A 15019-nucleotide genomic window follows, 5' to 3' on the forward strand; every position below is an offset into this window, starting at 1 on the left:
TGAGTATTTATTGTATTCAAGTTGACCAATCATTTTGCTTGTAACCGTAATGACTGGTATATAGGTCCTGATGCAATGTGTTTGGATTTTCAAACAAAAGTCCACGTGAAAACTATTGACACTCAAAGCATAATAGAGTGAAACCAAACACGCTAGAAACATTTTTTTTAACAGCTGAAAGAGATCATAATGCTGGTTGTTTTGTTAGGAAATTAAAATAAAATAAAATAAATAAATGAAAAGAAAATATAAAGTTTTAAACTAAACAACAGTAGGAAAATAACTTCAACATGAATCAACAATATATTATATTATACAATAAGCATAAAGGAAATAATTCAAGAGAGAAAACGCCTCACGGGTAAGAAAATCTAATTACACTCATCTTTCAAGATACGATAACCCGTTGGTTTCGATTGTGTGTAGCGAAAGAATCCTCGAACCTTTTGAACATCAATGTCTTTGCTTTCAAAAATAAGATTTTATAAGAGAATGAAGAGAAAAATTTAGAAAGAAAGAAATCAAAATTATTTTTTTTCTTGTGTTTTTTAGAGAGGAGGAAAAAGATATATATGGGCACAAACTCCTTTATGCAACAACAAAAATCTGATCATTTATCAAAACAAACATAACAACTTACCGATATCAAGACAAACGTAACAAATTGTATTGACCCATTAAAGCAAAATCTTAGGAAAGATAGACATTCTAATTTTACGTAACAGACCCTAAAACAAATAGTTTATTTTATAAAAACAGAATTAGTATGAGTAACATATTTTTATAAATTTTAAATTATAAAACAATTATCTACTAACATTTCCCCACATAATTTAAATTTTTAATTTTTTTTAAAATAATAATAATTTGTATAGAAACGTAAAAGAAAGAGCATGGGATATTATATTTTGGTATAAGGAACCTTCCGGGTTTTGAGCCTTATATCTAGTGTTTATGAACTTAAAATGTATTGATTTAATTGTCTTGAACTACACTTTCTTTAACCAGACTTTAGTACACAATCCCTACAATATTGATGTTCATTTAGATTCTAATCAATGGTAACGCGTTACACGGCCTTGTGCATGTATCTTATATCGTGAGTGTCACTTAGAGATTAGCCCATATCTCACAATGACAGTCCCACCACGACACTCACTGGGTGAATCCTCAAAGAGTGGTTTGTGACCCCCACCCCTACAATAATTGTCATCGGATTCATTAAGAGGTATTCCCCCCCCCCCCCCCCCCCAAAAATACACATATATAAATACCTCAATCATAATATTGTCACAATTTATAATACACTTTGTCATAGGAATGAGAAACGGAACAACTTCGTAAAATTTTATTTTGGTGTACTTTAGTCAACAAGCAATTTCGTTGTTACCTGTCGAACTCCATTCATGAGATCACCAATTACACAGAGACGGGCGTCCATTGTTGTAACTAAATAATGAGCTCTAGTCTCATTTCCCTCAACGACTCAAGTACTTGTTGACGTGCCAATCCTTTTGTAAGCAGATCCACAATATTATTTTTTGACCTAACAAAGTCAAGAGAAATGACACCATGAGAAATCAAATTTATGATAGACTTATGTCTCACTCTTAAGTGTCTTCTTTTTTCATTAAATTTTTTTCTAGTAACTTTAGATATATCAACTTCACTATCACAATGCATTAAAATAGGAGGCATAGGCTTATTCAATAATGACAAATCACATAACAAATTTTTAAGAAACTCGGCCTCACTAGTAGCAGTATCTAAAGCAATAATTTCTGCTTCCATGGTAGAACGTGAAATAATAGTTTGTTTAGCAGATTTCCATGATACTGCACCACCAGGTAAAGTAAAGACATAACCACTTGTCAATTTTGTTTCATCAGAATCAAAAATCCAATTTTTATTAGTTTTAAGAGAACTCATTTCATCATTAATAATTTTTTTTTCTAAAAAGGTGCATCAATAGACCTCTTGGCCTCACCATAAGTTTTAGGATCATCTTCAAGTAAAAAAGAGCAAAATTCAGAACCAAAATCATTAACCTTTTTAGATCTTTTATTTCTCTTAGGTTCAAAAACAATGTCCTTATTAACATTACTATAAGATGATAAATTAGAACAAGAAGTATCACAAATAGATTTAGACATTTATTTTTCAAAGGAAAAACATTTTTAAAGAAAGTGACATCTCTAGATTTCATAATAGTATCATTAGAAATTTCAGACACTTCTAAATTAACACCCAAGAATCTATAAGTAGAATTATGCAAAGAATATCCAACAAACAATCAAGTGTTTTTGGTCCAATTTGTCTTTTCTTATTAATAATGATGTTAACCTTTACTAGACATCCTCACACTTTAAGATATTTCAGATTTGATTCTCTTTTTTTCCGTAGCTTATAAGGTTTTTTTTCAATTTTTTTTATAAGGTACTCTATTAAGAATATGACATGCAGACTATAAAGCTTCACCCAAGTGTTCATTTTAATGCTTTGTGTGTTGTATTTTCACATGTTGATTTATTTATTTTTTTAGCAAGGAGCTACATATATAGAGTCAACCAGTCACCTACATGTAGCAACAAAATACTTGCAACAATAACGTTAAAAATAGAAAATAAAAACCAAACAACAAACTTCCTAATTTTAAAGACTTGTAACATTCACAAAGGAATTTGACCAAATAAAAGATAGTTTCATAACACAAGAATGGAAGTAGTGGGATGCTTTTAGTTTTTCATGGAAACTAATTCTAAAAGCATTTTATCTTTAAAAAACATAATTGATAAAGAAAATATAAGAAAATGAAAATATTTTTCAACAATCTACCACTAATTTAATTTTAAATTTCAAATTATAAGAAAATATTTTTTCAACAATCTACCACTAATTTAATATTTAAGGAAATGAAATAATATAATAAAAACATTTTTAGTGGAGTATAATGCATTGCGTTTTTTGGTAATCGATTACACAGTTATATTTTGAAAGGTCATGACTTTTCAAAGTGTTTTCTGAAGTGTCGTTACTAGTAATTGATTACAAACATCTGGTAATCGATTACAAGATTCAAAATTCAAATTTCAAAACCCTTTTTGAAAAACCCATTTGCAAATTGTCTCTGGTAATCGATTACAATGCCTGGTAATCGATTACCAGCACCTTTGAGCTGTTTGAAAATAATTTGTTGAGGCCAAAACTTATCAACCAATGAGATTCTTTTAATAAATAAACTAAGACCTTATCTTTTTCTTGATCTTGTTTGCTTGACCTTGAATTAATCTTGAAGCAATCTCTCTTTGCTTATCCTTGAATGTTTCTTGAAACAATCTTATTTGATTTATACTTTGGCATCATCAAAACCTGTATTCATACATTTACATTCTCTAATTTTTTGATGATGACAACCATTATCAAATAAATTTTTTCTGGCATCATCAAAACCTGCATGATTCACATTCTATCCCTTTTTTATGATGACAATCATTATTAAGCAAATTCTTTTTGGTATCATCAAAACTTGCATGATTTACATAATTGTATATACTAGAAGGCCAGTGGGAGTAAGATTTGTTTTCTTATTTTATACGTAGATGATATTTTGCTAGTGGCTAATGATCAGGGTATGCTATATGAGGTGAAATAGTTTATCTCAAAGAACTTTGATATGAAGGATATGGGAGAGACATATTATGTCATAGGCATTAAGATCCATAGAGAAAGATCTTGAGGCATTTTGGGTTTGTCTCATGAGATCTATATCAACAAAGTTTTAGAGAGGTTTAACATGGAAATTGTTCTCCAAGTGCAGCTCCCATTATGAAGGATGATAAACTTGAATTGAGTCACTGCCTGAAGAATGATCTTGAGTGGGAACACATGAAAAATATTCCATATGTTTTAGTTGTTAGGGGCCTTATATATGCTTAGGTTTGCACCAGAGTTGACATTTCATTTGCTGTTGGAGTTTTGGGAAGACATGAGAGTAATCTAGGTGTTGATCATTAGAGAGCTGCAAAAAAGGTAATGAAATATCTTTAAGGAACAAAGGACTCCATGCTCATGTACAATTGAACTGATGATTTGGAGGCGATTGACTACCCTGATTTAGATTATGTTAGTTGCATTGATACCAAGAGATCCACTTCTAGTTATGTTTTTTTTAGCTGGTGGAGTTGTATCTTGGAGAAGCGCAAAGCATACTTTGACTACTACTTCCACTATGGAGACTCAGTTGGTTTCTTGTTTTGAGGCTACATTTCATGGTGTACGGAAGAGTTTTATATCTGGGCTTCGAGTTTTAGAATTTATTTCTAGGCCATTAAAGTTGTATTATGACAACTCTGATGTGGTATTTATGGTTAAGAAGAACAAGAGTGCAAGTCAAAGTAAGCACATTGACATTAAATATTTAGCCATAAGAGAATGTTTTAAAGAAAAGAAACTGATCATTGAACATGTTAGCATTGAGTTGATGATTATTGATCCTTTAACTAAAGACATGCCACCAAAGACTTTTAAGGATCATGTAGTACGAATGAGACTCGGTTCCATGATGTGATATTCATTGTACGTACATTTATTATTTTGATGAAACTTTTATTTAGTTTAATGTTTTCTAATTTATTTTTGAGAAATATCATTTAGTTTGGACCTAGAATAAACATGTGGTTTATTGATTTAGTTAAGAGCTAGTGTTAAAAGACTTAATATATTGTGATACATGGGAGATAATACTCACCTATTAATTAAGATGATCTATTCATATATTTGTTTTCTTGTTATGATAGATAATGGGGTAAATGAACCAAGTGAAAAAATGTTGGTTGTTTCCGATATTTGTGGAACGAACGCATACTCTATTTTTTGTTCAAGTAAGTGGAAATAACTATATGAAAGGTTGTTATCATACATGATCTGTTTTCTGCCTAGATTCAAACCCATTATCAATAATGTTCAAAATGAGATTATTTGGGTCACTAATATTTCCACATTTGAACTCAATAAAGAGTAGAACTCTCTCTATGTAAGACGTGCTACTATTTGTATTGGGCCACTAACCTTACTCCTTCTTTCAGAACAAACACTATGACATTAAAAGAATAAAGGTTTAGAATTGAGGCAGAATGGATTTTTTTTTTTTGGGAAAAATGTAAATTATATTAAACCCAAAATGATACAACAATAAACGGGGCATACCCCGCAGCTAGGTAAAATCAAAAGTCTCCCCAATACAAGAAGACCTATATCAAGATGCTAAAACAAATGCAACAGGTGCGCTTGTCTATACATAAGAAACTTAATCTTGCTAATAACCTCTATTACAAAAAATTGATAATCTTCAAAAATCAGCTTGTTCCTAGACAGCCAGATGCAGTAGACTGTAATTGCTATAGCCAGACAACGTAATTTTCCTTGAACACCTGATGTGGATCTGCCCCTAATTAAAGAGTCAGTAATGCGCTGTAAAGAAGTGAAACGTCTGCGAAAAGGAGCCAAATCACGAATGTGAGCCCAAACTTGGAAAGATTTCCTGCAAGAAAAGAACAAATGAGCATTTGACTCAGCCTCATTTGAACATAAAGGGTAGAGGGAACCTTTGTTCAAAAAAGCAACTTTGTCAAGAGTAAGCAACCGGTTCCTTTTAGCAAGCCACAGAATGAAAGACATCTTAGAGGGATTGCTGGGTTCCATATAACAGAACACCAACTAATAGTAGGCTTGACACCTCTAATGTATTCATAGACTTTGCCAACAAGCAATTGTTCATTGGTGCTCCAAGATTGAATCCTCTTTTTGACCTCTTCCATACTTAGCTCTTTGGAGATAATAAAGTCCCTTATTTGAATGATTTTCTTTATCAAAACTGAATCTGATGAAGAAGTATTGTAATTCCACACATCGCTCCCTCTGAAATAGTAATGGTGAACCCACCGAACCCATAAAGAATATTTCTTACAATGAAAGTCCCAAAGGATACGGGAAAGAAGCGCAAGATTCCAGTCCTTGAGATTAAAAAGTCCTAAACCCCTTTTTTTTCGGAGAACAAACTACTGACCAAGCAACCAAGGGTTTGTTTTTGCCAATATCCGCTTTGCCCCATAGAAAATTATGACACGAAGCGTTGATCCGGTCCAGAACAGGTTGTGGCAAAGGAAAAATCTCCATCCAGAAATTCACAATCCCTTGAATAACTGTTCTGATCAACTCTAACTTATCTACATAAGATAAAAACTTCTTACTCCATCCCTGAATCAGGCCAGTAATCTTGAAAAGCAAGGGAGCATGATGACATATATTTAATCTAAATGATAAAAGGGGAACACCCAAATATCTAAAAGAAAAGTCACCCAAACTAAATCTAGTAAGCTGGTGAATATGAGAAAGCTCATGAGGCCTAATACTAGTTGAGTATATGACATAATGGATTTACTTGGAAGGATGTGAATCATTTGCAATTAGAATAGCTGAAAGTTCTTTTTCAATTTGTTAATGCTTCCGCTTTAAGCATTTTATTTATACATGATCATTTTGTTTTTTGTTGCTTACACATAATAATATTAAAGAGGGTAGCAGGGTACCCCCAACCCTTATACAAAAGGCAACAGTATAAAAACATAAGCCATCCCTATAAAACACGCTAGAAACATAACTCCGTAAGGAGAAGAAATATAAAAATAAGATTAACCAAATTTATTTAAAACATTGAAATTATGTTACGTATTTTAACTTTTAAAAAGTTGGTTAAAAGATCTATAAAAAAATAAATAGATAAGTCAATTTTAATTTATAAATAAATCATTTCACCTCTTTACTTTTTTCGCATCAAAAGTTTATCCCATAGTTCTAAACTTCTAATGAATATATATTTATTAATATAAGTTTTGGCACCTTGATTTGAGTGGGACTCCATAAACATGGTTCGGTCTTACTTTTTTGGGTACGTAAATTTTTATGCATTGAATAATTTAAAATATAAATTATGATCCTTAAATTATTTTTTTAATTTTATACTTTTTTCCTCCTTTTATCTATACTAATATAAAATTTATGATCCTCATATGGCATATGATACGAGTGTTTATGGATCATGTTTGATTAGACTTATCTAAACTTATTATTTAATTTGATCAAAATTTTATAGGTTGGATTAAATTGAATTTACCTATTTTTTTATTTTATTTTTATTTTTTTATTTTTTACATATCCACCTTAATTCAACTTGATCATAAGTAAGTTAAGTCAAGTTGAGTTAATCGGGTTTCAATATTTGATTTTTTTTCTAAAAAATATTTTTTTAGAATAATAAATTATTTTTGCTTTAAGGTTTGTAGATGATTACATGCACTCAAAATAAATTAAATTGTGATAATATTTAATAAATATGATTAATGATTTTAATGCTAATATAATATTTTATTTTAGATAAAAATAAGTATTGTATTAACATGAGAAAACATAAGCAACATCAAGATAGAGATAAAAACAATAACTTAAAAAAGAAAAATTTATGGGTGATTGATTTAATAATTTAATAAACTACGTGAATTAAAAATAATGTATTTTTGCATTTAATAGTTAATTTATATAATAATAAATTTAATTACAGAATTAAATCGGATTTAAAAAATAATTTATTATCCAACGCGTATATGATTAGATCTTCGTTAGATTGGATTTGACTGATAAGAATAGATGATCAACCAACGAATCAACAAGATTTACAAAATTTATTTTAGAAATAAAATTCACGAAAAAAGACTTTAAGAACAAAATGTGCAAAATAAAAGACAAAAGATGCAATTAAATAGTTTTTCTTAATAATGAATTTGATTTTTGACCACATATACGTGGATGAGCCAATCCAATTAGTTTTATATAGTGAGGGTCGGGAAATGGGTAAATTTAAAACAAATTACCCCACGGTCTCTAACCTGCATTTATTTCGTGTACTCTTCCTATTGAATTCAGTGCATCTTATTGTAGTTCGGAAAATCTATTTCTAAATGCAATTTTACATTTTAGACTAAGATAAATATTCCAAAATGCATTGGGAGATTTAGGATACAAATTAGGGGTTTAGGGGGTGCAGATTCAAATGCCTCCCTAACCGTGTGTCTTATGCTGTTATGCACTATTATATATATATATATACAAAATGACGAACATCGAAAACTGAAAAATCCAAAAAACGGTTCAAACTCTCACTAACTTCACTTTCTTCCCAAACACACACAGCGCGTCATTTTCTTGGTTCCCGCCCAGTTCCATTTTCGCTCGCTCTCACTCCCACCCATGGGAAACTCATCCAAGGACAACGACTCCGCCACCTCCGCCGACGCTTCCGCCGGCGACATTCCGCCCTCCAATTCCGGCGTCTACTCCGAGGGCGAGAAAGTCCTCGCCTACCACGGCCCTCGCATCTACGAAGCAAAGGCATCTTTCACTTCTCTCTCCTTCCGTTCTCTTTCAATTTTCTCTTTCAACTTCTTTTTTTCCTCTTGATTTGCCGGTTCCACTTGTTCTTTTCGTTTGGAATTTTATAGCTACCGTTAACGAAATCTTTACAGTTGCTAACTGCTCAGTAACCGTTCCGCACAGTTTTCTGTGTTAGGGATTTATTTGGCTTGTGTTTTTCGTGTTCTCGTTTGTTTTTAGTTTGTGAAAAAGAAATAGCGAATTAGCGAATTTTCCTTGCTTTGACTGAATTGTGACTTAACAGCACTTTTTCCTTGTTACGGAGAAACTATGAAAGGTCTTTTACGGTTTCTCATCATTTACCCTATTTTCTCTTGTCCAATTTAATCTGTAATTTTTTTTTTGGTGATTTTAATCTATATCGCAAGGCATGTAATTTTTCTAACGTGTGATTGCTTTCGTGTTCTTCCTGGGATTTTCATATCCACTTTTCTTATCATTATGAAATTGAGATTATTTTTTAGGGTTATTTCAACTAGTCTTTTTTCTACTACGTTTGTCTGTCTAATGTAGGGCTTCGTAGTAAATAATAATTAACCACTCTCTAGACAGAGTGCGTTTTATACTGTTCTTTTCCCTTGTCTTCTCGTAGTTGTGATCTAATTTACTGCAGGCAGAGTGCGTTTTATACTGTTTTTTCCCCTTGTAATTTTGTAGTTGTGATCTAATTTACTGTAGACAGAGTGCGTCTTATACTGCTCTTTTCCGTTGTCTTTTTATACTTCTGATCTAATTTACTGCATGCTTTGATTGTCAGGTGCAAAAGACTGAGATCAGAAAGAGTGAATGGAAATACTTTGTTCACTACCTTGTAAGTTCAACCATAATGTTACTTTTGCAGTTGGCCTAATTTACTGCATTCTATAAGGACTTAGTCATTTCTATTGGTTACCTCATCTCTGGAGTGTTCCTTGATTTAACTTTTCAAATTAAATTAATGTTTTAGTTTGAAAGATTCGAAATTGAGTGACTTGAAATGTTAAATATTTGAAACTTTCAAGTGATTACAGGAGATGCTATTGACTTTGGTTGTTTCATTTGCTGTTTTGCAGGGCTGGAGTAAAAAGTGAGTTTCTTATCTTTTGTTTGTTTCGTTTCAACTAACAGGAAATGACAACGTCTCAATGAGAGGATGCTTCAATCTTTCAGTTTACAATGTGTTCTGGAATATTATATTTGTTCTTGTATACATGGTGTGATTCAAAATTGCTAAAAAAAAGCCACAAGTAAAAAACAGAGTTAATACTTGCAGATTTTCCAAATTGAAACTCTAATTTTAAATGACAATGAAAGTGGTGCATGGTTGGAACTTGTTTAACAATTTGTTTGCAAGGCCTTTGTGATAATTGATCTATAGATTTTACAGAGAATCATCTTCATATTTTTGCAATAAATGATTATAATTACAAGCAATGATGCAAAAGGTTACAAAGAATCATTATCATTGGTTCAACATATTTCCAACAGTTGGGATGAATGGGTAGGTGAGGAACGTTTGATGAAACATACTGAAGAGAATGTGCTGAAACAACAGGCCCTAGACAAAAAGCAAAATGTAGACAAGAATGTTAAGTCTGGGCGTTCATCTCAAGGAAAGGCCAAAATTTCTACGGGTAAGCCATGCACTCTTTGAAACGGTGATAATTTATTATGACAGTTTCTTGAAGCTTTTGCTTATCTAGTTTGTGCATAACTAATCTCTTGGCAAAGGGGGTTTGAAGTCCACCAGTTCTTTGTATTACTCTCCAGAGTATTTGGTTTGCAGATGTGGACACCTTAAGGCTCTGTTTTTATTTTTTATTTTTTATTTATTACCAAAGGCTCTTCTTTTATGTTCTCAATGAGTGATTAGAAATGATTAATGAGTTTCGCATAGGCCCTTTATCAACTGAGCTCTGAAAATTTTGGTGAATATTCTATTTTGAACATTGTTGGTTTTTATTGGTAAAAGGATATCTGGACCCTTCAAAGGGAAAAGGAGTACAAGATAAAAAAATCTATACTTATCAGGTGCTTGGATGCAAAGTGCTAGTATTGACTATAAACAATATAGCATGTTTTGATAATAATAACATCAAAAGTATGTTTAATTTCCTTCAACACTATTTGTGGAAAAAAAATGTGAGTGGTAACTTTGACCAAAATTAATTCTGGACCTTCTGTATAAGCACAAAAACATTTTATATTGTCCTTTCGAAATTGTTACAGGATATGCAACCTTTTGCTATTGAAATCAGTTTTCCCCTGTTTTAAATACTTGACCAAATGTATACACAGTTGTGCTGGATCAAATCCTAATTTTGCTCTTTTTTTATGGAACTGTTGGACTTAGAAAACTTAGATTATTTCTTTTTGTTAACTTGATAATTTATGTTTGCTTTGGATTCTGCAGATGCTAAAATGGATAAAGAGGATGTCAAGAATAATGGTATTCGTTAAATTTTATGTTTCACTTTCCTTTTTGCATATACATCTTTATACATCTATATCTATGTAGATATAGTCATATGGATACAGATATGAACCTTTTTCTTCATAATCACTAGGATTGAGTTCCTATTGTCTTAAATATTCAGATAATAAATTCCACATGTAAGAATTGTTTCAGGAAGTAAATTTAGAACATTTTGGGTAACAGAGGCTTTAAGTTTTCAGGTTTTTCTTTTTTGTAGATTTAATATCCTGCTGAAAAGGTTGCTCACTTTTCTGCTTATTACATACTTCCTGATTCTTGAATTAGGATTGTAATCTTACACACAATATATATCCACGATAACAACCAATAATTTGTATGTAATAAGAGGGGACTATGACAGTTTGTTAAGTATACAGATTTTTCAGATTAAGGAAGCCTTTTGTATTGTTTGGCTTCATTCTTTCTTGCCCATGCTATTCCTTTTCTAAAGTATCACTTATCATTACTTGTTGCTTTTAACACAATTATTGGTGCATTTTATTTGTTTACAATGTGCTTCTACTATAACTTCAACTTCAACTTCAATATTTGTGATTGCAATGATACTTAATGCATTTAGGTTATCAATGGAAGCCAGATATGTACATCCTAATCTACCTGAGTTTTTATCTATTTAAACCCTACTATAACAATCTCCCTTGTTAGTTAGATCTTTTGTATAGAGAATTAGAGACTATATTTGCTTTCATTTGATAAATAATATTACCATTCATTAGACACTATTATTGGGCTTGAGACCTGACCAAACCCTGGCCCGGAAAAGTTCCATTTGGGCATCACTGTTTTAGCCTAAATATAATTTGGGCCAGGTCTGAATGAAAAAATCCGATCAAGCCATACTGTATTTAAGTACATTGTAATTTATTGAATATTTGGAATATAATTATACAGATTTTATTCAAGTCCCTTCTCTCATAAAATTTGTTTGGCTTCCTCAACTGTATTATTTTTCATTTTTATATGCATTTTTATGTAACATCTTTATTTTTTGTTTTAATTTTGTTTTTGAAATTTCTAATTAGGCTTTTGGTCATCTCATTTTTTTAGGCCTGGCCCACACTATTCCAATGTTTTTTTTTTATATATTAAAGCCCAACACAATAAGCACCCTCATGCTTTTCATTTTCCTTAATCCCTGCATTTAAGTGCAGTAATTAACAAGTTGGACCTCTTAAAATTCTTATTTAAAATGTTATATTTGCTTGCCATATTACAATTTGTATGTACTAATAAGTTTAACACATCAATCTCTGTGCAGTGTCGAAAGGGAAGAAAAGAAAGCATGATGCGGGAGTCGAGGTTTGGCATGTTCTTTTATTCTAAAATCCAGAAAGATTTATCATTTGCATCGAAATTCTCTTCATATAATGAATTAATTGCTTTTGCTTCCTTGTTTTCATTTTATATATTTCATATGATAAAGTCAAAATGGCATATTAAATATTATTTATAAATGAAAAATGAAAAAATACCTCCGAGTTTGTTTGAGATTTGATTTGATTGGAATTTCTCATTTTTGCTACTACTCTTTTAATTGAAAATATTCTGCTAAGTGTGGTTTTTTAATTATTAGAAGGGCAGTGGGACTGTGGAAAAGCTTGTCAAGATTCAAATTCCTGCAACATTAAAGAAACAACTTGTTGATGATTGGGACTCTGTTACTCAGCAAGATAAGGTACATGGAAAATTATTAAATTCACTCTTTGTTGTTGTCCTCTCATATATGCTAAAAATGCACATTTGTAGAGTTAGAATTAATGGATGCTTCTCGTAAAGGTTACCATAGCCCCCTGAAAGAGAGACCCTTGAGTCACTATGTTTTCCTTTCCCTTGAAATTAAATGTGACTAATGTTGTGATATGGGTGCCTGCAGCTTGTAAAACTTCCCCGTTCACCAACTGTTGATGAAATTATGACAAAGTACCTTGAATACAAATCAAAGAAGGATGGCGTGTAAGAAATAGATTGATAATTAAAATTTTATATCCTTCCTCCTTTTCTACTTTGCTATTTATTTTTGTTATTTATTCATCTTTGTACATTTAGTTGCAGCTATTAGATGTAAGCTGTGGGCACCTTATACTAACTATGAAAGCATGTGCATTATCTGTGATACAGGGCACCTGATTCAATAGGAGAAATTTTGAAAGGAATAAGGTGTTATTTTGATAAAGCATTGCCTATGATGCTCTTGTACAAAAAAGAACGCAAGCAATATAATGATTCAATTGTGGATAATGTGTCTCCGTCAACCATATATGGAGCTGAACATTTATTACGCCTCTTTGGTATGATCTTACTTTTTGCTGGTTCTAAGTGTGTGCATGAAAGGAGGATATTATGTGCATTCACACCTCTGCTTGCATTCTGTCTTGGGATATAATTTTTTTCTCATCCTTGTTTCTTTCGAGGGTAGTTTTGAGTTAGTAATTAAAGGAAGCTGTCAGCTTTGCTTGATGAAAGTTGAAATTTTGACATCTCTTACCATTTAATGTTTCATTGCTAGTTGTAAGAATATGAATTTTTAAGTTCCGATTCCATTAATGTGATATCCGCTAAATAAGCATAGATTCTCTGCTGATTACTAAGTTACCTGAACTTTTGATTTGCCTGTAAAATTTCGACATCTCTTATCTTTTAATGTTTCCTGGCTAGTTGTGAGAATTTAGTTTTGGGTTCCAATCCCACTAATATATTATTTGTATTTGTATTTCTAGCCATTAGGATGATGGAATATAGTTATATTGTTATGAGTATAGCATTTGAACGTTACCCTTGATCAACATATCTGACTGAATTTTCATAATATGTTTTGCAAAACGGTCATGTATTGTTTTTCTTTTTGTGCTTGCAGTTAAGTTACCTGAGCTTTTGGCATATGTAACTATTGAGGAGGAAACATTGAATCGCTTGCAGCAGAAATTACTTGACTTTCTCAAGTAAAAACTGAAACCTAGCTCGTTTATTATATTTAGAAATTAGATACTATTACTATTGGAATTTCATTACTTTTCAAAGTGACATACTGCACTATAGCTCTCAGCTGAAATAATGACAAAACTGAAAAAATCCAATTTTTAATATCTGTTCGCATACTGTTATGTGTCAAGGGCGACGATGTAGCCTTTTGGTGATTAAGTGAATAAATTAAAACATGTACTTTACCCAGGTAATTTGTATCTATTTTCCTTTTGGTTGGGGAGTGCATAATTTTTCCTGTCAGGCTAAACAGGGTAATGTTTATTTAATTGTTTGGTTTCTTCATAGGGTTTTGTTGCTGATGACGATGGTTTGATAAATAAACAAACTCATTGCAGGTTTTTGCAGAAAAATCAAAGTACCTTCTTTCTTTCAGCATATGATGGCCCTAAAGTCCCTGAAGGAAAAGGAAAGGGGAAGGATGAATGAGAAGAAACATAGAATCCCTGGTCTTCATCCTGTTGTATTTTTAATTGTTATTGACAGACTGTCATCTTTCCCTTGAAAAATTCAGGGAAGAAACTCAATTGTTGTTGTAAGAATATTGACTAATTCATTCTTTAATTTTTAAAGCTTACACAGTACTATTATACAATGGAAGCGGTTGGTGGCTCAGGTACATATTATTATGTGACCTCTTCAGGTCTGGGATGTGCAAAAAAAGGCATGTTTGTGGCCTGAAAGAAAAGTTGGTTGAGCTGGCATGACCCATGTTGCACATAAAAAAGGAAAAAAAACCACTATGTTTCCCATACAAACATAAAATGTCATTGTTTTTTGCTTTTTTTGTTAGTAAAAATTTGTGTAAGAAATAATAAAAATAAGGGTCTTTAGTTTTAAAAGAAACCCTTTATATTTTGTTTTATTGTTAATTAAAACTATTTTATTTTGACAGTTACTTATTTTTTAAAGATTCATAGAAACAATTATGAAAATAGTTGTATCTGTCCTTTAATGAAATAAAGTATGCCATGCATTATTTTAATTTCACTGTAATGCATTCTTTCTGGTCAGCCCACACAAATATGCCAATGAAAATGTTTTTTTAAGGGTAAAATGTAATTTAGGTCAAGATTTAGT

General features: G+C 31.5%; 1 protein-coding gene across 2 annotated transcripts; it reads left to right on the forward strand.

Annotated features, from left to right (window-relative positions):
- The first annotated feature begins 8165 nt into the window (after window positions 1-8165).
- Window positions 8166-14560, forward strand: LOC114392610 (protein MRG1-like). 2 transcript variants are annotated; one of them, XM_028353808.1, is made up of 11 exons: window positions 8166-8442; window positions 9242-9295; window positions 9537-9550; window positions 9952-10097; window positions 10877-10912; window positions 12219-12259; window positions 12534-12635; window positions 12834-12913; window positions 13079-13248; window positions 13815-13899; window positions 14278-14560. In XM_028353808.1, the coding sequence occupies exons 1-11, from the start codon at window positions 8302-8304 to the stop codon at window positions 14366-14368; spliced, it is 960 nt and encodes a 319-aa protein (XP_028209609.1). In that variant the 5' UTR covers window positions 8166-8301; the 3' UTR covers window positions 14369-14560. The 2 variants fall into 2 exon arrangements, with proteins under 2 accessions (XP_028209609.1, XP_028209610.1); XM_028353809.1 differs by having other exon boundaries at window positions 12537-12635.
- Window positions 14561-15019: the final 459 nt, after the last annotated feature.

The sequence above is a fragment of the Glycine soja genome, chromosome 17 (assembly GCF_004193775.1).
Source record: "Glycine soja cultivar W05 chromosome 17, ASM419377v2, whole genome shotgun sequence".
Taxonomy (NCBI): Eukaryota; Viridiplantae; Streptophyta; class Magnoliopsida; order Fabales; family Fabaceae; genus Glycine; species Glycine soja.

What these genes read in the sequence shown, in the direction of transcription:
- LOC114392610 (XM_028353808.1), top strand. Translation starts at nt 8,302, where the DNA reads ATGGGAAACTCATCCAAGGACAACGACTCCGCCACCTCCGCCGACGCT. An exon ending in CTCGCATCTACGAAGCAAAG is followed by an intron (nt 8,443 to 9,241) that starts GCATCTTTCACT and finishes TTTGATTGTCAG; the next exon opens with GTGCAAAAGACTGAGATCAG. An exon ending in AGAGGATGTCAAGAATAATG is followed by an intron (nt 10,913 to 12,218) that starts GTATTCGTTAAA and finishes ATCTCTGTGCAG; the next exon opens with TGTCGAAAGGGAAGAAAAGA.